The 21,404-nt window shown below is 47.3% G+C and overlaps 1 protein-coding gene across 11 annotated transcripts in view; it reads left to right on the forward strand.

Annotated features, from left to right (window-relative positions):
- The window catches only part of Dzip1l (DAZ interacting zinc finger protein 1 like), a 40,969-nt gene that overhangs the window by 10,448 nt on the left and 9,117 nt on the right, over positions 1-21,404 (forward strand). For all 11 annotated transcript variants that reach the window (XR_013052902.1, XM_076576904.1, XM_015994048.3 and 8 more), the window contains 11 exons: positions 275-850; positions 2,287-2,371; positions 5,807-5,925; positions 6,590-6,751; positions 10,935-11,063; positions 13,769-13,831; positions 15,012-15,152; positions 17,939-17,969; positions 18,617-18,676; positions 19,581-19,717; positions 20,945-21,137. Coding sequence is in view for 10 of the 11 variants with exons in the window: in XM_076576900.1 (XP_076433015.1) it covers positions 275-850; positions 2,287-2,371; positions 5,807-5,925; positions 6,590-6,751; positions 10,935-11,063; positions 13,769-13,831; positions 15,012-15,152; positions 17,939-17,969; positions 18,617-18,676; positions 19,581-19,717; positions 20,945-21,137 (1,696 nt within the window). In the remaining variant the exon portion in view is untranslated. The remainder of the gene's footprint in view (positions 1-274; positions 851-2,286; positions 2,372-5,806; positions 5,926-6,589; positions 6,752-10,934; positions 11,064-13,768; positions 13,832-15,011; positions 15,153-17,938; positions 17,970-18,616; positions 18,677-19,580; positions 19,718-20,944; positions 21,138-21,404) is intronic.

The raw sequence follows: 21,404 nt of genomic DNA on the forward strand, positions 1-21,404 counted from the left end.
TCACCACAGTCCTTCCAAGTGGGTTTCCTGCTCCCCACAGACACAGGAGGTTTACGAGGAAGAGACTTGCCCAAGGCAGAGGATTCACATACATATCTGTGCAATGGAAATCCCACCTTTCTTTCCCATACTGTAGCCATGTGAACACAGTGCATCATACTGAGTAGCTTTTATATAGACAACTCACTGTGCTCCACTTTAAGGTTTTGCTGAACAGGTGTATGAAAGCTACAGCCATTCGAACTTGTCTGACTTGGACCCTTCCATTTTCCAGGTCTTCTTTCAGCTCCTTGGCCAGGGGCCTTGGTGGCACTCTACCCCTGTGGTCAGTCCAGAGCCTCTCCTGCCCATGCAGTATTCAGCAGCCACTGTTGAGGGCCTTAGTGGCCCGCTGTCTGGGGCCTACACACTCCCCACCTTCAAGTTCCAGCCTCGCCGTGAGAGCATAGACTGGAGGCGCATCAGCGCTGTGGACGTGGACCGTGTGGCCCGGGAGCTGGACGTGGCCACCCTGCAGGAGAACATTGCTGGCGTCACCTTCTGCAACTTGGATCGAGAGGTGTGCAACCACTGTAGGCAGCCTGTGGACCCAGCGCTGCTCAAGGTGCTGCGCCTGGCACAGCTCATCATCGAGTACCTCCTGCACTGCCAGGACTGCCTGAGTGCCAGCGTGGCGCAGCTGGAGGCACGGCTGCAGGCCAGCCTGGGCCAGCAGCAGCGTGGCCAGCAGGAGCTGGGGCGCCAGGCTGATGAGCTCAAGGGTGTTCGGGAGGAGAGCCGGCGTCGGCGAAAGATGATCAGCACCCTGCAGCAGCTGCTCCTGCAGACCGGTGCCCACAGCTACCACACGGTGAGGATTCTTTGCTGAGGGGAACCTGGGCTGTGCACCTTAGGCACCAGGCCAGATGAATGGTACCGCCTTGGGGCCACGGGACTACTGGAGGCCACTCTCACCAGTGAGGGGCAGGTTTTAGAGGTGACATTCTGAGAGTCTGAGGATTGCTGTTGGGTGCTGTGCTATGTAAGTGTAGAATGGATGTACGAGAGATGAGTGTACAGGGTTATGTATACGGAGTACTCCTGTGCATGGAGAGGATGCAGGTGTAGTGTGTGAAGGTGTGACTGTATGAGGTTTGTATCTGTGTGGGGGTGTGTTAAATGCATATATGCAAATGATTGAAGTACCTGTATGATATCTGTAGAATATGTATTGTGTAATGTGTGCTTGTACTGACTTACCACAATGATCTCAGCTGCGAAGTCTAATATAAATATGTATTTATGATGTGTGTCTGTGTGTTTGAGGGGGTGAAGGATGTAAATGTCTGTACATATAGAGACTATAGGTAAGGGTGTCTATGTGAATGAATGAATGAGATGTAGTATACGTACCTAAGGCTGTGAGTATGTATGGAAGGTATGTGTGTTTGTGCATGTACAAGGATGAAGAGTTTGTATGTATGCAGAGTGTGCCCTGTAAAGGCATGTGTGCATAGAAGCATGTGGAGGTTGACTGGGTGTGTGGCAAGGCATAGTGGAGGCAGGTTTAGACAGATTATTTCATAGTTCAGACAGATGGCCAGCGTAGCGCGTAAGCATTTGAATCCACTGCACCAGAAATGTAGGTTGAGACATTAACCCTGGTCATGGGCCAGACTCTAGAATGTAGTTACAGATCATGCTGGTTTTTAGGTTTTTCAGGAGATTCATAGTTTGGGGGCAATGTGGGGTGCTAGTGTGGGGTGGGGCAATAAAATGCCCCATCCAACTTATATTCCTCTTACAAATAGAGGTTTATTTCTGTTAAGTATGCAGTGGGCAGAACCTGTCAGTGCAGTCTGTCCAATGTGATTGTACTGCAGTGACAGAGATCTGCCTGGCTTTGCCTCCTGAGTACTCCAGGTCAAGGTATGTTCCACCAGGACTTAAATAAAAAGTCACCTCCTAGAAATTGCTTTCTGCTTATATATAATGACTAGAATTTAGTGACATGGTCACATTCGGTTGTAAGGGGCTGGGGCATGTGGTGATTCTTTCCACTGGCCTTGTTTTCTACTGAAAACCAGGGTTCTTATTTTCCTTCCCTACCCACTCCCACCAATCTTTCCTTATCTATGTGGTCCTTATCTATGGGAACCCAGGGTCTCACACACTCCCAACCCTTCAAATTATTTCTATTTCTGAAGCAGCCCACGGGCGCCGTGGAGGCAGATTTTCAATGCAGGGAAGTCCTGTGCTCTCTGGGGGATCTAACCCCGCTCTTCCAACTGCTTCCCCTCTGTGTAGTGCCATTTGTGTGACAAGACATTCATGAATGCCACCTTTCTCCGGGGCCACATCCAGCGCAGGCATGCAGGCACGACAGAAGTCGGTGAGTCGGGGCAGCATCTGGGAGCTGCTGGACTGGGATTTGGTGAGTGGGGCACATACACATGAACCTGCTAGGGAACAAGAGGGATCAGACAGGTTTCATTGTAGCTTTTTCCTTTCTATGATGTGACAGTGGTCAGCACTTTGCCTCTGAATTTTTGTACCTTTCCATGTGCCTGAAGCAGACAGTGACTCTGAATGGCCTTTGGTCTCCTGGCCTCATCTGAAGCCCTCTGAGGCTGGCTTTGGGCATAAATGGGGCAAATGAGCCGTCAGACCAGTTCTTTGGCCGTTCTGTGTACTGGAGCTTATCATGACTTAATCACTTTATTTAATTTTACCATTTCAAATTCCAAAAGGCCTTTTGCTGTACTCATAAAGTTACATGTACTTTTTGAGTTCAACAGAAATATCAGTACAATAAAATAAACGCATAAATAATATAAAAATTTCATTGAGGAAAACATCGTTATTTCCCATCATAGTAATTTCCTTGAGAGAGAAAGATTTTTTAGAATTGAGAATGTAACTCAGTAATATAGGAATTGCTTGCATGAGTGAAGTTCTAGGTTCAGTCCTTACACACACACACACACACACACACACAGAGCATGCTTAAAGCAGTACCCTTTAACTCTGCACTTATATATCTCTTCATAGTTCTATACTGGGGATTATTAAGGAAAAATAGTCTATGTCTTAAATACTAGTTTCTTGTAAAAATATGTCTTAGATATGGAAACTTAACTACATGGTGATACATAGGAAAAGAAAAATAAAAACAATGGGCATTATCACTGGCAGTTATTATTTTGATGTATTTTTCTCCATATATTTGCAAGCATATAAAAAATCACTTTTGCCAGGCGGTGGTGGCGCATGCCTTTAATCCCAGCACTCGGGAGGCAGAGCCAGGCAGATCTCTGTGAGTTTGAGGTCAGCCTGGTCTACAGAGTGAGTTCCAGGAAAGGCGCTAAGCTACACAGGGAAACCCTGTCTCGAAAAACCAAAAACCAAAACAAAACAAAACAAAAAACCAAAGTGAGTCTCAGGAAAGGCGCAAAGCTACACAGGGAAACCCTGTCTCGAAAAACCAAGAAAAAAAAAAACAAACCCAAAAAAATCACTTTTGATGATTACTTTAGAACATACTACAGTTTTTTTTTTTTGTTTTTTGTTTTGTTTTGTTTTGTTTTGTTTTTTTGTTTTGTTTTGAGACAGGGTTTCTTTGTGTACCCTTGACTGTCCTGGCACTTGCTCTGTAGACCGGTCTGGCCTCTAACTCGCAGAGATCCACCTGCTTCTGCCTTCCAAGTACTGGGATTAAAAGTGTGCACTACCACTGCCTGGCTTTTGTTATTGTTGTTATTGTTTAAAGAGTTGGTCTTGAACTTGCTTAGTATAGCTAATGCTAGCCTTGAACTCCTGATTTTCCTGCCTAAGATTCCAGGGCACTGGGATTTCAGATGTATGCTTCCATGCCTGGCTTATGCAAAGTAATGGGGATCAAAAAGAAGGCGCTGTGCACACTAGGCAGGACTCTGCGAGCCCTAAACCATCTTTGAAAACACAATTTTTTAATAACTGAACAGAATGTCATGATGTGACCATCAGTTTCTTTTGCATTGTCCTGCAGAATATCTGAGTAACTAAAAAATCTCCTTACTGTGTAGCAGAGGATTAACATTCTCATATGTAAATCCTTGTATCTTTTAGAAGGAGAAGGGACTGTTCTTTTTCTATTTTAAGATTTATTTTTATTTATGTGTATGTTTCTCTGTGTGTATGACACAAGTGTGTGTGTGTGTGTGTGTGTGTGTGTGTGTGTGTGTGTGTGTGTGTGTATTTACCTACAGGGGCCAGAAGAGGGCGTTAGGTCACTTAGGGCTGGAGTTACAGGCAGTTAGTTGTGAGCCACTCAACAAAGATGTTGGGCACAGAACTCAGGTTCTCTGGAAGAGCAGTAAGTGCTCTTCATCACTGAGCCATCTCTCCAGCCCTGGGAAATGTGTTCTTAAGGCAATTTGGCTGCCAGCTCTTCTAGTCTACACTTACCTTTGATTACTTTACTAAACTGAAATAATGCTGCATTCCAGAATTACTTGTTCTGCCTGTCTGGCAGCATAGCCTTTTAATTCCAGCCACTTACGAAGCTGAAGCAGGAGAATTGAAAGGTCCTGCCAAGGCAACTTAGTGAGAGCCTGTCATTTATTTATTTATTTATTTATTTATTTATTTATTTATTTATTTATTTATTTATTTATTAATTATGTATGCAGTGTTCTAATTGCATGTGTCCTTGCAGGCCAGAAGAGGGCACCAGATCTTATTACAGGTGGTTGTGAACCACCATGTGGTTGCTGGGAATTGAACTCAGGACCTCTGGAAGAATAGCCAGTGCTCTTAACCTCTGAGCCATCTCTCCAGCCCGAGAGCCTGTCTTAAAACAGAATGTTAAAATGGGGGTGGTGGTGAAGATGTAGCTCTCTAGGGGGCTTGCCTACAGTGCAGTACTTATTTCAAAGTAAACGATTTTTACTTTTATTTATTTATTTGAAAACATTTTTTTAAAAAAGATTGATTTTATGTGTATGAGTATTTTGTCTGCATATATGTGCATCACATGTGTGCCTGGTTCCCACAGAGACCAGAAGAGGGCATCAGATCCTCTGGAACTGGAGCTACAGACAGTTGTGAGCCACCATGTGGGTGCTGGGAGTTGAACCTGGGTCCTCTGGAAGAGAAGCCAATGCTCTTAACCCCTGAGCCATCTCTCCAGCCCCAAGGCTGATTTTTAATAAGAGTACTTGGTAATTTTCATTTAGAAGTCACTAAATGTAGTTTTATATTTCATTCTCTATCTGTTATTCGAATACAGTGGTTCTCAACCTGTAGATAGCAACCCCTTTGGGGTTTGAACAACCCTTTCACAGGGATTGCCTAAGACCATCAGAAAACACAGATATATACATTATGTTTCACAGAGTAGCAAGGTTACAGTTATGAAGTAGTAAGGAAATAATTTTATGGCTGGGGTCAGCACAGCATGAAGAACTGTGTTAAAGGGTCTCAGCGTTAGGAGGGTTGAGAACCACTGCTCTGATAGTTGCATGTCCGTCTGTCATTACTGTCAAAATACTCTGAAGTACAGTTGCTAGGGGCTCACATTTAGGGACCTGTCATGCCAGACACTGTGCTAAGTAAGCACTTTGTGTTGTCACATTTCATTCTCACTTCGTACCCCACTCCCCACTCGAGGGCTCTTCTGTTTCTGTTTTGCAGTTTGGGGGACCAGGGGGACAGGGAGGTGGGGGATATGCTCTTCGTCCCAGGTCAATGAACTGCTCCCCGACAAAGTTGCTCTCAGACCGAGGTGGATTGCAGAGGGAGGAATGCCCCATCGTTGCCTTTTCACCTCTCCTTGTGTTGACCCCAGGAAAGCAGAAGCAGGAGCAGCCACTGGGGGAGGTGCTGGAGGAGCTGCGGGCCAAGCTCCAGTGGACCCAAGGGGAGCTGGAAGCCCAGAGAGAAGCTGAGCGGCAGCGGCAGGCCCAGGTAGGCGTGCAGGGCAAAGGTTGGGGAGACTCAGGGCGTTGTGCTCAGCCATGCATAAGACTCCTGCAGGGTCCAAATTCCCATTGGTGTCCCTGAGCCAGAAGTCAGATAGAGGGCCACCTTCTCTTATGTGGGGCATAGTTATCGTTTGTCCAGAAAGGACCTGTGTGGCCGAAAGTGGAGCGGAGAGTCATGGTCTTCTGCATAGTGATGCTGAAGGCATCTGAACTTGAATATAATGTTTTGTGTTAGTTGGCTCAGCGTTTTTGGCTAATTGGTTTTGAATCTAGCTCTGGAATCTAGGCTGGGGGTGGTGGGAGGGGGAGTGTGGTGTAAATATTTACGGAGTGAAAACACTAGCCTTCATTCCTCCACGTATTCACTCATTGTTTATTGTGTTAGCAGGCGTTGAGTACCAACCGGCCTTGTAAGGAGTGTAAAGAAAGAGAAAATGAGTCTTATCTTCAAGGGAGTTTACAGTTTAGAGAAGATATGTCTGCAGGGGACCACTCTGGGTCTAAACCACAGGGGCTGAGGGTGGAGAGTTCTCTGGATCCCCATAGGTTATACACGTGTAAGAGGCCTTCTGGGGTCCTCAGCAAGTGTTTGCTACAACGTGGAAGGAATGACTGACTGTATTGCTTTTTCTCTCTCTCTTTGGTAGGAAGTAGAAATGACTCGTCAGAGGGAAATAGAAGCTAGAAAAAAGTTTGATGAATGGAAAGAAAAAGAACGAAGCAAGCTTTATGGGGAAATAGACAAGTTGAAACAATTATTTTGGGATGAATTTAAAACTGTTGCCAACCAGAACTCTACGCTAGAAGAGGTAGGTTCCCAACACAAAAAGCTTTCCAAAATTATTTTGTTGAAAACCTATTTGTTCTTAAAAATTAATTGTGTGTGTGTGTGTGTGTGTGTGTGTGTGTATGTATGTGTGTGTGTATGTGTGAGTGTGTGTGTGTGTGTGTGTGTGTGTGTGTGTGTGTAGATTGGCTTGTCCCATGCACATGCATGTAGAGATCAGAGATGGACATAAGTTGTCTTCTGCCATCTTTCCGTATCTTACTTCTTTTTCAGATTTATTTTTATTTGTGTGTGTGTGTGTGTGTGTGTGTGTGTGTGTGTGTGTGTGTGTGTGTGTGTATGTGTGTGGGTACCTGTGGAAGTCAGAAGAGGACATCAGATCACTTGGAACTGGAGTAATAGGCTGTTGTGAGCTGCTTCATGTGGGTGATGGGAACTGAACTCGGGTCCTCTGTAATAGCAGCAAGTGCTCTTCCCAGCTGAGCCATCTTTTCAGACCTTCCACCTTAGATTTTTTATTCATTCATTTACTTTTTGGTTGTTTGAGACAGGGTCTTTCTCCATAGCCCTGGCTGTCCTGGAACTCGGTATGTACACCAGGCTGGCCTCAGTCTCATAGAGATCCGTCTGCCTCTGTCTCCTAAGTACTGGGATTAAAGGCATGCGCCCCCACATTCAAATTCCAAACCTTAGTTTTTGAGACATGGTCTCTTACTAAACAGGGAGCCCAAATTTTGACTGAGTGACTGGCCAGTGAGCCCTTAGGATTGGCTTTTCTCCAGCTCCAATCCCTGGTTTTACAGATGTGTACTGCTGCACCTGGCTCTTACGTGGGTGCTGGGATTTGAGCTCAGGTTCCTTTTTTTTTTTTCCCCTTTTTTCTCAATATGTAGATCTGGCTATCCTGGAACTCACTATGTAGATAGACCAGGCTCGCCTCTGCCTCCCAAGTGTTGTGTTTAAAAGCATGTGCCACTATGTCAGGGTGAACTCAGGGTCTTAGGTTTGTACAAGCACGTTGCCCACGGAGGCCTCTTCCCACCCACCCTCGGAAGTCATTACTTAGTCTGCGCTGGTCTTACCGTGTGGTTGTCGGAGCTGACACAGCGTAAGCTTGGACAACAGACGCCAGCACTCAGGGAATCCCACAGTGCTCAGGGAAACATGCACTGCTCTGTCACATGCTTGCTGTGTGATCTTGGGTGAGTTATTTTACCTCCCTGTGCCTTAGTTTCTTTTGTGTATGATAGATTTTTAACAACTTTAATTTAGCACATAGTACACACCACTATCTGGAATTTAATTAGAACTCTCTAGAAAATTAACCTTATTTTGCAAAGAGTTCTCATTATTGGGCAAAAAAAGTGATAGAAGATAAATGAATACATTTTTCTCCTGACTTATATCTGCTGAATTCTGGCTATATGGGGCGGCAGCGGTGGCGGCGGCGGCGGCGGCGGCGGCGGCGGCGGCGGCGGGGGGTGGGGGGTGGGGGGTGGGGGGGTGTCCTATGGTAGTTGCATACAATAGGTAGCATTTACTGAATGTTTCCTGCCTCTGTGCAGAACACTGTTTTTGTTTGTTTGTTTTGTTTATATTTTATTTTACTTTATTTTGTTTTGTTTTGAGACAAAGTCTCTGTCACCTGGCTGGCCTGGAACTTGTTATGTAAACCAGGCTGGTCTCACACTCACAGCAATCTTCTTGCCTTTGTTTTGTGAATGCTTAGGTTACAGTCTGAGTCATTATGCTCAGCCACAAAAAAAGTATGGACATCAAACTTTTTGTGCAGCCCAGACAGGCCTTGAACTTTCTTTCCTCCTGGCTCAGTTTCACAGGGCACTGAGATTACAGGCATATGCCATTTTGCCTGGCTAAGTTTCATTTGGGGAGGCGGAGAGGGTGAGTGTGTGTGTGTGTATGTGTGTGTGTGTGTGTGTGTGTTCTGTAATTATTCAAGCCTTCCCATCACAGTGCTCCCCTGTTGAATTAGGGATGTTCTGTGGAAGGCAAGCTGCTATTCCCTGGCATGGCCCTCTTCTCTCATCACCGTCTACCCATTGTTCCCCATTTTCAATGTCCCCGATCCTATATACTTCCCAACATGTTGCCTGCTCAGTAGGCATTTATAAATAACTGGTGATTTGAATCAGAAACCATGGTTCAGAAATCACCTCATCAAGGGCCAAAGGCTTACGTTTGGTTAGGAAATCAGAGTTTCAGAAAATGAGGACACGATCTATTACCAGCCATGGCTCCCTTTCTCACTCAGAACACATTCCTCTAATACTGGAGGAACACCCTGTGATTGTATTTATTTTTTTGTGTGCCTGTAAGATTATTCATGTTGTGTTTTTATGTCTCCCACCTCCTTTCTACATTTTATTATATTAAAGAATAGGGACCAAATTGGACACAGCATTCTCAGTATCACTTGATAATTATTTTGCCAATTCATTTTTTTTTTTTTAATTCTGGGGGAAACAAGGTAAGATTCTATTTAGAATGATTGAAAAAGTACTGTGAGATAGTCTTCAAAACTACAAGCAGCAGCATCCTGATGTAAGGAGGGCCACTGAGAGCTAAGTCCATTTTGGAAGTGTTGCTCCTTGGAGCTTGCCTGGGACAGAGGTGTGAGCACTTTGGCTGTTTCCTGACTGCCAAGAGAACATTAGGATACATGGGGTTGATGCAGCCGCTGGAGGATATGCTACCAGGAAAGACAGGCCATGGAGGTCTGTGGTGCAAAGAGCCAGCTGTGTGCTGTCCTGTGGCAGTGACATAGAAAGCAGAGGTGGAACACCCCCCCCCCCCCGCAAGTTGTTCAGGCCTAAAGCATTTGCCAGCGAAAATACTCAAGCTGGGAAATGATTAACATTTGGTCCTGGTATTGCCTAAGCAGTGGCTGAGAAAAGTTATCAACAACACCGAGTAAACTCAGGCTCAAAGATTCTTAAAGCTGCATAAGGCTTATCATAAGGTTGTGCGTGGGGATAGACATGGGCTTTGTTAGTATAACATGGGTAGGTAGAAAGGGTCTGTCTTTGATCCAATTGTGCCTGCCTGCTCCTCTGGTCACAGTGCTGGCTCAAGGATCACTGTGCCAGTAGAGCTGGCCCTGGTGGTGGGGGAGTGGGTGAGCCCGCCCAAGGGCACAAGAGCAGGAGAATTGGCCCTGCTCCTTGCTGTCTGCTGCAGTGGGTGAGCTAGCCGGGGCAGTGCTGGAGAGCTTGCCCTGGTGGTGTGGATGAGTGAAAGCTGGCAAGCTGACTAACCCGGGTACCACCTAGGTCCAGAACCACCGCTATGAGTTGCCCACCCCGACAACATCCACCTTATCTATGAACTGCTGGAGCATGTGAAAGGGTAGGAGCTGCAGACCCAAAGCTACAGGATCTCCATGACACAAGGCAGCAACAGGTGATCCAAGAGGAGTCCCAGTGAGGGCCCAGCACTGAGAGTGTAGCAGAAGCCTGGGGCCTTGACCCAGATCAATGACTCGTTATAATAAACACAAGTAAAGATGTATGGACTAAAGGGTACACTGTGTGACTCACTGTGTCACACCACAGCTTCCACACCAAGAATTTTTTTTTGTATGTTAGTTTTTGTTTTTATTTTAAATTTTATTTTATTTTGGGGTGGGACGTTGCAAGAGAAGATAGAGGATGTGAAGGGATGGGGAGATGAATGTGATTGGGATGCATGATGTGAAATCCACAAAGAATCAATAAAAAAAAAAAAACTCTAGGTATAAGTGACATGGCTCTGAACACTGTAAAAACACCTGTTTCTGGTGACAGCTTGCGTGCGTGCGTGCGTGCGTGCGTGCGTGCGTGCGTGCGTGCGTCTAAGAAGCAGGGATCCTCAGGGCATGAAGACTCTCACACATGGGCTCTCAGTGTGGCTCTTTTCAGCTTAATCTAGACCTGAAGAAACTGGCCAGCAGATGGGCAAGCTTGGATTTGGAGACAGCAGAATTTCTCTGGAACTGAAATAACACTCAAGTTTGTTATTCCCATGGGTGCTTATTTCTACTGTGCAGGGGCTGAGCCTTGGGAGACCCCCAGTGAGGGGACTGCTGATTTGTGTGGACAGGCTCTTGATTGGGAGAGTTCACCCTTCTGGTCCTGTATTGGGGTATGGTAAATAGCCAGTGCCACATCTAGGGCTTCCTGTCATGAAACGATTCTTGGCTTTTTCAGAAGCTGAAGGCGCTGAAGTCCTACAGTATGACCGAGTCCCACCTTGGGTCTCTGCGGGATGAGGAGTCAGAGGAACGACTCAAGCAGGCCCAGGAGCTCCAGGCCCTTCGAGAGAAGATGGAAGTTCAGGTGAGCTGATGGTTGCTTGATGCCCTTCTCTCCAGAGCAAGCCAAGAATCTAGCTGTCCTCACTGAGGCCTCGTCGGTTTTGCCTTGTGGATTCAGTGAAGTTGAGAGACATCACAGCTTTATATTTTCAGGTTTTGTTCAGTATGAAAGCAGGCAAGGCTGGTGACGTGTTAGTCATCGTATTTATCTGATATGTACAAATATATGCAAATACAGGTGGGTTTTTTTAACATCTTTGTCCCAACCTTTATTCTGCACAGTTGAAAACAATTCAGAAAGTATGACAGTGTCCTGGGATGTGAAGATATTTGTAACAAGTCTGTGGTGTAGTAGTCAATGCTTAGGTATCAACTCAGAGCCAGAAATACCACTTGCCAGGTTCTGTGGCGTTCAGACTCCTAACCGGCCATCACCATGAGGCCGGCTACTGAACGGAGCTGGGAAGATTTGTACCCAGTTTACTCTGGTCACCACACGGAGAACCTTTCCCAAGTCCAGGCAGTGGAGGTCGGTAACAGCTCTAAGGCCACAGCAGGGACAGTCAGCCACAGCCCAACATGAGCTCCGTGTCTGCTCTCCAAGGTGGTTGAGAAAGCTGAAGTCTGTTTGCAGAATGACATCCTTCAGAGTTTCTATTGCTGTGAAGAGACATCGTGACCAGCAACTCTTAAAAAGGAAAACATCTAATGGGGCAGCATATAGTTTCAGAGGTTTAATCCATTATTGTCAAGGTGGGAAGCATGGTGGCATGCAGGCAGACGTGGTACCGCAGAAGGAGCTGAGAGTTCTACATCTGGATCTGCAGGCAGAAGGAAGAGACAATGAGACACTAGGCCTGGCTTGAGCTGCTGAGACCTCAAAGCCCACATGCAGTGATGTACTTCCTCCAACAAGCCACACCTCCTAACAGTGCCACTCCCTATATGGGGGGTGCATTTTTATTCAAACCACCACAGATGTTTTCCTAGTTAGTTTTCTATTGCTGTGTTAAACACCGTGACCAAAAGCATCTTGGGGAGGAAAGAGGATTGTTTGGCCTACACTTCCATGTCACAATACATCATCAAGGGAAACCAAGGCAGGGACCTAGAGGAAGAACACTGCTTACTGGCATGCTATTCTCAAGGCTTGCTCCAGGACCACCTCAGGGATGACACTGCCCACAGTGGGCTGGGCCCTTCCACATCAATCATCAATTAATAAAATACCTCACAGGCTTGCCTACAAGCCAATCTGGTGGGGACATTTTCTCCATTGAGGTTCCCTCTTCCCAGATGACTCTAGCTTGTGTTAAGTAGACAAAATCAAAACAAAACAAAACCCAAAAAACTCTAACCAACAAAGATGGTTCATAGATTTTTATATCATAAAAGGTCATTGTTCCTGGGGAAATGGCTTGGTCAGTAAAATGCTCACAATGCCAGCATGAGGACATTAATTTAAATCCCCAACGCCCACATAAATGACAGGAACAGCATGCATCTAGAACCTCAGAGCTAGGGGACAGAGACAGGCAGATTCTGGGACTCACAGCTCACTGCTCAGTCAGTCTAGCTAACTGGTTTAGCAAGAGACCCTGTCTCAAAAATAAGATGGAGGGTGAGCCTGGCCTCCATACACATGCAAGCATACCTGTGTACACACACACACACACACACACACACACACACACACACACACACACACAGCCTTTCTTTTCCTATGAACTTGAACTCTTAATGTCGTTCCCTTTCTTCTTTTGCCCCCTCTCTTTTCTTCCACCTTTTGAGACAGGGTCTTATGTAGCCTGGACTGACCTCTACTTGCTGTGTGGTGTGTCTGAGAAGGATCCTAACCTTGAACTCCTGACCTTCCTGCTTCCAGCTTTCAACTGCTGGAGTTATAGCCTTTAGCCACTGCCTTGGCCTTGCTTCTGCTTGTGGAAATCAATCCAGCCTTTGGTTATTTCGTTATTTCCCCCCCCCCCCCCCCCCAGTCTTCTACTGGTCTTTCAACTTTACTTTATTGTTGTCTGGCCATACAAAAGTAAAGTTTCTCTGGTAAAAGTTATCAAATGATCAGCTCTTTAAACAGAGTCATTTTTATTTTTATTAATGTGTATGTGTATGTCTCTGTGTGTATGCATACCTGTGTGAAGACATCTTCAGGAGCTAGAAGAGGGTATTGGATCCCCTGGAGCTGGAGTTACAGGTAGTTGCAAGTCACCTGATCTAGGTGCTGGGACCTGAACTCAGGTCCTCTGCAAGAGCAGCGAGTTCTCTTGACTGTTGGGCATCTCTTCAACCTCTCTGTCTGTCCTTTATTATTGTGTGTACTCTGAGAGTTAAAAGAAAATATTCCTTTGTTTTCTTGAGTCATTCTATGTCCTTAATTATTACTATTATTATTTTGCTGTCTTGATTTTTATGTGTAATTATCTGATCTGTCTACAGTTAATTTTGGCATAAAACAGGCATCCAAGCTTTTTTTTTTTTTTTCTGGTCAGTTAGCCATTTGTTCAAACACCAGTAGTCAATAATCCATACCCCCATTTTCTCTCCCACTAAGTGTCCATTTCCCCCCAAATTGGTTTAGTTTCTTTATTCTATTCCACTTGTCTTTCTGTCTAACCAGGAGCCAGTACTTTTTACTCTTCATAGTTTTATAGTTTGTATTTATTTATTACCTAGAGGGCTCCAATAAACAAAGCTTTTCCTCTTTTTCAGAAAACAGAATGGAAGAGAAAGATGAAGGCACTCCACGAAGAGCGAGCAGCCGAGAGGAGAGAGGTAGCTGTTGTTTGGTAGCCAGAGGGTTTGGTGTCCCATGACCTCTCTCTATGCAGCATCCCCTCCCCCTCGCATTCTCTAGAACTGGTTGTCAGGTGTATTGTTGCAGATAGTGGGCATGGCTGCCAGTCCCCTTTAATATACAGATGGAGTCATCTGCCTATTGGGCAGATTCTTTAGCCAGGAGCGGGCACCCTCAGCCATGTTCCGAATCCCATGCATCCTATACTAAATTTCAAGCCCTCTTGTGTTCTGAGACTCTGATGAATTATCAGTCACATCACTCATGTGTGGACTCTTAGAAAACCTCCACCTCCAGGGAGAACCAGGTAGAGCAGAGCCCGGTGATATTTCAGAGGGAGACTAGTGAAGGGCTCACATACTGAGCCCCGAGCACAGATCGCAACCTACCTTCTTTGTAGATTGAGGAGGAAGTGAGTTAACTTTCTCAGGTTCTGCTGGCCGTGGCCCTGGAGATGCCATGAGTCGTGGCAGAGCTTGGCCTATGGGGGACACTTGCTCCCACTGCCTTGCAGGGTGACCCAGTTCCCATGTGATGGTTTTATTTCATTCTCTAGAGTTCCTTTACGCAAATACTAATAAATAACCTCCTTTACCTCTGCTCCCCCTGTCAGAGGTGGCATGGCAACACATTTTCCTCACTTCTTGTTTTTATCTGAAAAGAAATTTGATGATTTTTGAGTGGTCTTTTTTCTTACCTGCATGTCCTCAGTAGGTGACTACATCTGACAGAGAACCTTCTTCCATGATCCTTTTTGTTGTTGTTGTTTTTTGAGACAGGGTTTCTCTGTGTAGTTTTGGTGCCTGTTCTGGATCTTGCTCTGTAGCCCAGGCTGGCCTCGAACTCACAGAGCTCCACCTGCCTCTGCCTCCCAAGTGCTGGGATTAAAGGCATGGGCCACCACCGCCTGGCATTCCATGATCCTTGAGGTCTACATTCCATTTTCTCTTCTTATTTCTTCTCTGGCACAGCTAAAAAATGTACCTAAACTGGAAGGCAGCTACAATTGTTTGAAAGCCATCTGCACAGTCTAGAAATCTAGTTTGGCCTTAGGCGAGACCCGCCACCAACATTTGGCCGTAGGGACTCCGCCCTTCTCACTTGGGGTACTTGGGTTCATACAGACATCTGACTGCCCAACCTTCCTATGCCCACCAGATGCGGGAAGAGAATGAGAGGCTCCATGCCACCCTGTCTCAGGATCAGAAGAAGGCAGCTGCCCAGTCTCAACGCCATATCAACGCCCTCCGTGCCCAGCTTCAAGAACAAGCCAGGCTTATCGCGTCCCAAGAGGAGACGGTAGGTCGGTCCTTTCCCTAGTCACTGCCCGCAGCTGCCCGGCCTCTTCTCTGTGAGGATGACTTTGGATCCTTCTGAGTTCATACTGTTGGCGTCATTAAGCTCCTGAAGGGGAGTGAAGAGGGGCACAAGGTTATGAGGCTACAGCCACCTCCCTCGCAGTGGCAAATGTCTCACTCTGTCACCAGAGACCACATAAGATGCCAGGTTGGCGCTTTGCATGTCACCTCATTGAAACCTCAAACAGCCCTTCATGATAGACCCCACTTTCTCCCCACCTTTATTTGATGGATGATGAAATCGGCACAGGGTTTTCTGTAAGTGGCGGGTGACATCTGACTCTAGCTGGGCTGCTGGGACACAGCTGTGCTCGTTATAGTATATTCACAGTTGTAACTTACTAGCCAGCCCGCTTTCTGTAAAGGAACAGCTTCGGATGAGGCTTTCTAATAAGCCGGCGAGATAAAAGTTGCTGGGTCTCTGAGCACCTACTAAAGCTGGGTCCTGTGGCTCTTCACCTGTTCTTGGTAATTCTCCCCCACACCCAGCCTGTACTTGGCTCCCCTTTGGAAGTCCAGGTCTGTGGGAAAGCTGCCCTTCTCTCCTCTAAGCCCTACCTGGGGCCTCAGGTTCCTGTTTTCCACAGAGCCCTGGAGTTATCGCCACTGCCCAATCCCTTCCTCCTGTCCTCTGCCCCTTGTTAGCTGTACTTTTCTGCTTTCTAGCACATTATGTCAGTCACTGTGCCCACCTGCCATGTGACAAAACTTTGCCTGGGTGACACAGCATGCACATCTACTCACCCCAGATCAGGAACCCATGACAGACCAAAGTACAGATACCGCCCAAGTCCAACTTGGTGATCTGTGCGTTCTATTAGGGTTACTTATAGGAATATGGGAGAGGGGTCACTTACAGGAGCAGCTACAAGATAGTGTGGACGCCCCAACCATCACAGTCATATTTGATGGATGAAGTTGATAAAAAGGCCCCTTCCCAAGACATTTCAAAAGAATTATTTATTCTGTGTGTGTGTGTGTGTGTGTGTGTGTGTATGTGTGTGTGTGTGTGTGTGAGAGAGAGAGAGAGAGAGAGAGAGAGAGAGAGAGAGAGAGAGAGAGAGAGAGAGAGAGAGAGCACACGTACACTCCAGCATACATGCAGAGCTCAGAGGGCGGCCCAGTGAAGTCCATTCTTCCTTATACCTTCATGTAGATTCACGAATCTGATGCAGGTCACCAGGCTTGGGCAGCAGCGCCTTTATCTGCTGAGCCATCTCACCAGCCCCAGGCTTTGGAGACATATCGCTTAAAGCTGTGTCAGTGAGCAAATATAACTTTAAAGAAACTGGGAAAGAGCATAGGTTTTTTTTTTTTTTTTTTTTAAAGATTTATTTATTTATTTATTATGTATACAGTGAGTGTTCAGCCTGCAGGCCAGAAGAGGGCACCAGATCTCATTATGGATGGTTGTGAGCCATCATGTGGTTGCTGGGAATTGAACTCAGGACCTCTGGAAGAACAGTCAGTGCTCTTAACCTCTGAGCCATCTCTCCAGCCCCAAGAGCATAGTTTTTAAGAAGGATTCTTCATTAAAAAAAAAAAAAGATTTTATTTTATGTGAACGATGTTTTGCCTGTGTGTGTGTATTGTACCGTTTGTGTCTGGTGTCCTTGAAGGTCAGAAGAGGCTGGGGGTAGGGGGTTCCCTGTTCCTGGAGTTATAGAAGGTTGTGAGCCAGAGGCTGCTGGGAACTGAATCTGGGCCCTTTGCAAGAACGGCAAGTGCTCTTAACTGCTCCTTCATCTCTCCGGCTCCACATAATTGGTTTTTCGGTTGCTGGAGTAGGCAGGTGAGGAGAAGCAGTTGGGGATCAGTATTGGATAAGAACTACAGCAGTATACGATGCAGCAGGTGCTAGAAACCCAAGCTGGAGCGGAAGAGAGGGTTCACCACATCGGTAAACGGTGTCTCATAGCCCAAGGCGGAGAAGCAGCTGAGTTTGTGAAGGAAATGGAACCGGGACTTGAGTGTGGACAATAGTTTTCCTCCTTAGCGTTTCTCTCTTCTGAAAGTGTTTCCTTTATTCAGAAGCCAACGTGCTTCTTGCTGGTCCCATGTGACAACACAGACAAACCAGGAAACCAAAAACAGTTGGCCACTAGCGCTCTTGACCCTTTGCTGGTTCAGAACTCTCCATCCAAACATGGACAGGCAGCTGTTACTGTGGTCTGAGGTCATGTGGACCACATTCGGCTGCTCAGTCTGCAACCTGTGAATGAGGAGGGAAAGGCCCTTGTTGGGAAAGGGGTGCTGAGCAGATTTGCCAGTGCCTGGGTCAGGCCTCCGGGCAGGGATGCTGTCCGGCCTCTGTGTTCCCATGAGCCCTCAGCTCAGCTGGCTGCACCCCTGGTTAGAATTTTTCTTTTCCTGGCTGTCTTACATCAATTTTGTCTCCATACCAACTGTACTCCTGTCCCATTCTGCTTCCATGGGTTCCTGCCCTGAGGGAATAGCCCTCTGAAGACAGCGTTCTGGTCTCCCATCCCTGAGAAAGCTGAGCAGGCTGTCATCCAGGACTCCTAGCAACTGCTCTTCCTGGTGTGGTGTCTTTCCACAATGCACGGTGGGAGATGAGATGTGCTTGGGGCCAGGTAGTGAGCCATTCTAGTTCCATGCCAACCGTGGCTGCCCGCCCTTCCCTGTTCTGGGCAGGTCTGATGCTCAGAGCAGAGTCCCTCCAGTGTCCTCTGCTGGCTGTAACCTGCTCTCTCCCACCTTTTGCAGATCCAGACATTGTCCCTCAGGAAGACGGAGGGTAAGTCTGCAGTGGGTGGTTAGGATCTGTCTTTGGGGTTGTCCTGGGCTCTTTGTCTTTCATCCCCCAGGTGATTTATGGGTAGAAGACTGGTGATAGCAGTCCATGGGACATGCACTGTGATGTCAGGCTGTCCAACTGGATAAGGAAGAGGGCCTATGGGAGAGAGGGCATCTGTGCTGAAGGCGTTCCATCAGCTGCCAGAGACTCATGCCTGGCTTGGTTTTTCTCTAGCGGGAGGGAAGGAGTGAGGGTCTTGGGTATGGTGTTGATAGAATTGGGCCCTTGAGTAGTCTTTCTAACTCACCATGCCGCATACTTACGGTTCATCATCTCATAATGTTGTGATTTAATGTGGGATGGGTATCATCACTCTGTTTTCCACATAAGGAAACTGAGGCTTAGTGAGGTTCAGACATTTGTCAGCTCATGCACAGCTATTGGAGGCAGAACTGGCCTGTGAGTCTGATGTTCCTGCCTCCAGGGTCTGTGTTTGTGACCGTTTCTTCCACCCTGCCCCTCTGGGAAAGACGAGTCTATGGAGGGCTTGCCCTCACAGGCCTGTACTCCCCTGGGGTACTGCACCTTTCTTTGAGTCAGGGGTGGCCTGCAGGGTTCTGGTGCCACTAATTGTTCTGTCTTCTCAGAAGTCCAAGAGTTGCCCAAGGCTGTTGTGGACACAGAGGAGGAGGACTCTTCTGAGGAAGGTGGGTCTCTCTCTCTCTCTCTCTCTCTCTCTCTCTCTCTCTCTCTCTCTCTCTCTCTCTCTCTCAGACTGGCTACTCTCCTCTCTTTTATTTTCCCTTTAACCATAATCTGGCTACATGAAGCTATGGTGGAAGGAACTAAGGACACACGATAGATATTTCTTAAGCACTGCGTATGCACCAGGTACCTTGTTAAAGGCGCTAACATGCGGTCTGCAGGGGCACTGAGTCACAAGGCTACAGCAGGCCGAGCCAGTGCCTGCCTGGCTTCTGACTCAGGTCCTGCCCCTGTGCCTGCTCCACTGCCTCTCACCTGGTGCTGGTCCCTGGAGGGGAGCTCACTGCACTGGCCTTCAGATGGTCTCTGCTGCTCTTCTCCATGTGAAGGAGCTGTAGGTAGATAGGACCCAAAGTAACAGGACTGACAAGGGGCCTAGAGAGGAAACTTGGAGGGATGATCTTGTCTGCTCTTTAATCTGGGTCAGAACAGCACCAGATTCAGTGGTAGGAGAGTTCAGTGGTGGGAGAGGGTATCAGGTGGAGGCTGGGCTAAGGCTGGAGCTGGTCTGGAATCCGAGACCAGCATGGAGTCCAGGGAACAAGTTGTTTCCAAAGTTTAATTCCAATTCCAAAAGCAATGGGTTGGCTTCAGGATGGACTGAGCCCAGATCTGGGAGGTCTAGGCTGGCAGGGGATGGGGGAGTAGAAGCTGGGTGGCGTGTCTGAGACAGTGACAAACAGAAGGAAAACTGTGTCATCTTCTGGCCCAGGGGTGGACATGTAGGAGTGGCCTGCTTTGGACTGGGGTTACTGGCAGGTACAGCATGGCTCTCAGGTCACTGGCAGGTACAGGGATGGCTGGATTGGGGGGAGCACTGACCTTGCTTACTGTCTCCCCCTGCAGAGCTGCAGGAGTCCCGTGATGAGCAGCGGAAGGTGTTGTTAGCAGCTCTGAGGCAAAACCCCACTTGGCTGAAGCAGTTCCGGCCCATCCTGGAGGACACCCTGGAAGAGAAGCTGGAAGGCATGGGGATAAAGAGGGTCGGTTCCTGGGCCACTGTTGAGTTATCATTTGATTATGTGTTTAAAGACAGGGTCTTGCTGTGCAGCTCGGGCTGGCCTTGACCTCACACCAATCCTACTGCCTCAGCCTCCAGGGTGCTGAACTTAACATAGTGTGCCACTACACCAGGCTAAGGGGTACTGTTTATAGGCTGAGCCCTATAATGAAGACAAAAAAATGTTCTCGCCCAGAGAGGCGATTGTTCGTTCTGTACCTTGCAGACTCATTCATTTCCTCCTGTGCTTGTTGCTCTCTAAGGACAGCTTCTGTCACCTCCCGGCAGAAGAGAGGTCTCTGCTTTCCTCCAAGTCCTCATCTTGACTCTCTCAGTGTTCCCCGCTCATTGGTTACTCCCCCCCCTCCATGTCTCTAACCAAATCTCCAACAGAGGGCATTTAGCTGGCTGAGTCTGGTCTATGGGCTAGTCCCGTTTGCATAAACCTCTCTAAGTCCACTATTTATGTATGGAACATGTGGCTGTGCCCAGATGTTCACACATGGAGCCTGAATGCATCTATTAGTATATAAAGGCACATCATGTTATCAAAGTAGCCAAGCATCATAGCATTGAACATACTATTTGCATTTCAGTGAGTAAGATTAGAAAAACAAACAAAACAAACTCAGACAGCTAGGTTGAGTTTTATAAAAATTCTCATCGAGATTGGCCTGTCTTCAGCTGCTATCCTATCCCGGTCCTGTGTTCAGTTTTGACTTAAAAATGTCTAATTTTGGTAAATCTTCGTCTAGCATTCGGATGCCTCCCAAACCCTTTCCTGGGCTCTGGGTGGGTGGCAGAAGCCCAAGGAACTTCTAGTAGTATGCATTGGTTTGGAAGTTCAGTTTTCCAAACACTGTTAATCAGGGAGAACATGGTAGTGCCAGGAGGTGCAAGATGACGTAGGCTGTGCTCTCACCTGGTCATTCAGTAGGATGTTGGGAAAGTGCGTCCCCATCCAAGTCCCTTTTGGTGTGATGTGCGTTGACTTGTGATGTAGCCCTTCGCCTAATGCTGTGTTGTGCCTTGTGATAGAGTTCCTAAACCCTGAATTCACACACTGGCTGCAATGTGCAGCCCACCCTCTCTGTTTCCCAGTCACACCCTCCAACACAATAGGCTCCCGTCAGAGCGCCCCCACGTCAGCAGCTTTAGGGAAGGGAGGAGGGAGCCTGTGTATGCAAAGGTGAACTTTTGTCTCCTCTAGGGCACAAAGGGAATTTCAGCTCAGACTCTCCGACGTCTGGAGTCCCTGCTGAGAAGCCAAAGGGAGCAGACAGCCAGAAGCTTTCGTGAATTTTGGCGTCTGAGGGAAAAACTCAATAAGGAAGTGACCGGCCGAGCGAAGGAGAGATGGGAGGGCACGGCTGTAGTGTCCCAGCCAGACGGCCAGCCTCCAGGTAAGCGAGGGCAGGCGTGCTTTGAGACCGTGAGAGGAGTGTTCCATCCTGGCTGGGGTATTCGCACAGGAGGAGGAAGCTACCCCTGCCTCCCATGGGATGCTTTTCTGACCAGTAGAGCCTGTGGGATCCTCAAGGGTAAATGAGTTGAGAAAGCCTCTTTGGGAGAAACAGAGTCAGGGTTGGGTAGAGACACTTGTGATTTGGGTAGAAGATTAAAGGATGCCTTCATGTCCTTTCCTAAGTTGTGGATGCACATGGCCAGAA

Source organism: Peromyscus maniculatus, chromosome 7 (assembly GCF_049852395.1).
Source record: "Peromyscus maniculatus bairdii isolate BWxNUB_F1_BW_parent chromosome 7, HU_Pman_BW_mat_3.1, whole genome shotgun sequence".
In the NCBI taxonomy this organism is placed as follows: Eukaryota; Metazoa; Chordata; class Mammalia; order Rodentia; family Cricetidae; genus Peromyscus; species Peromyscus maniculatus.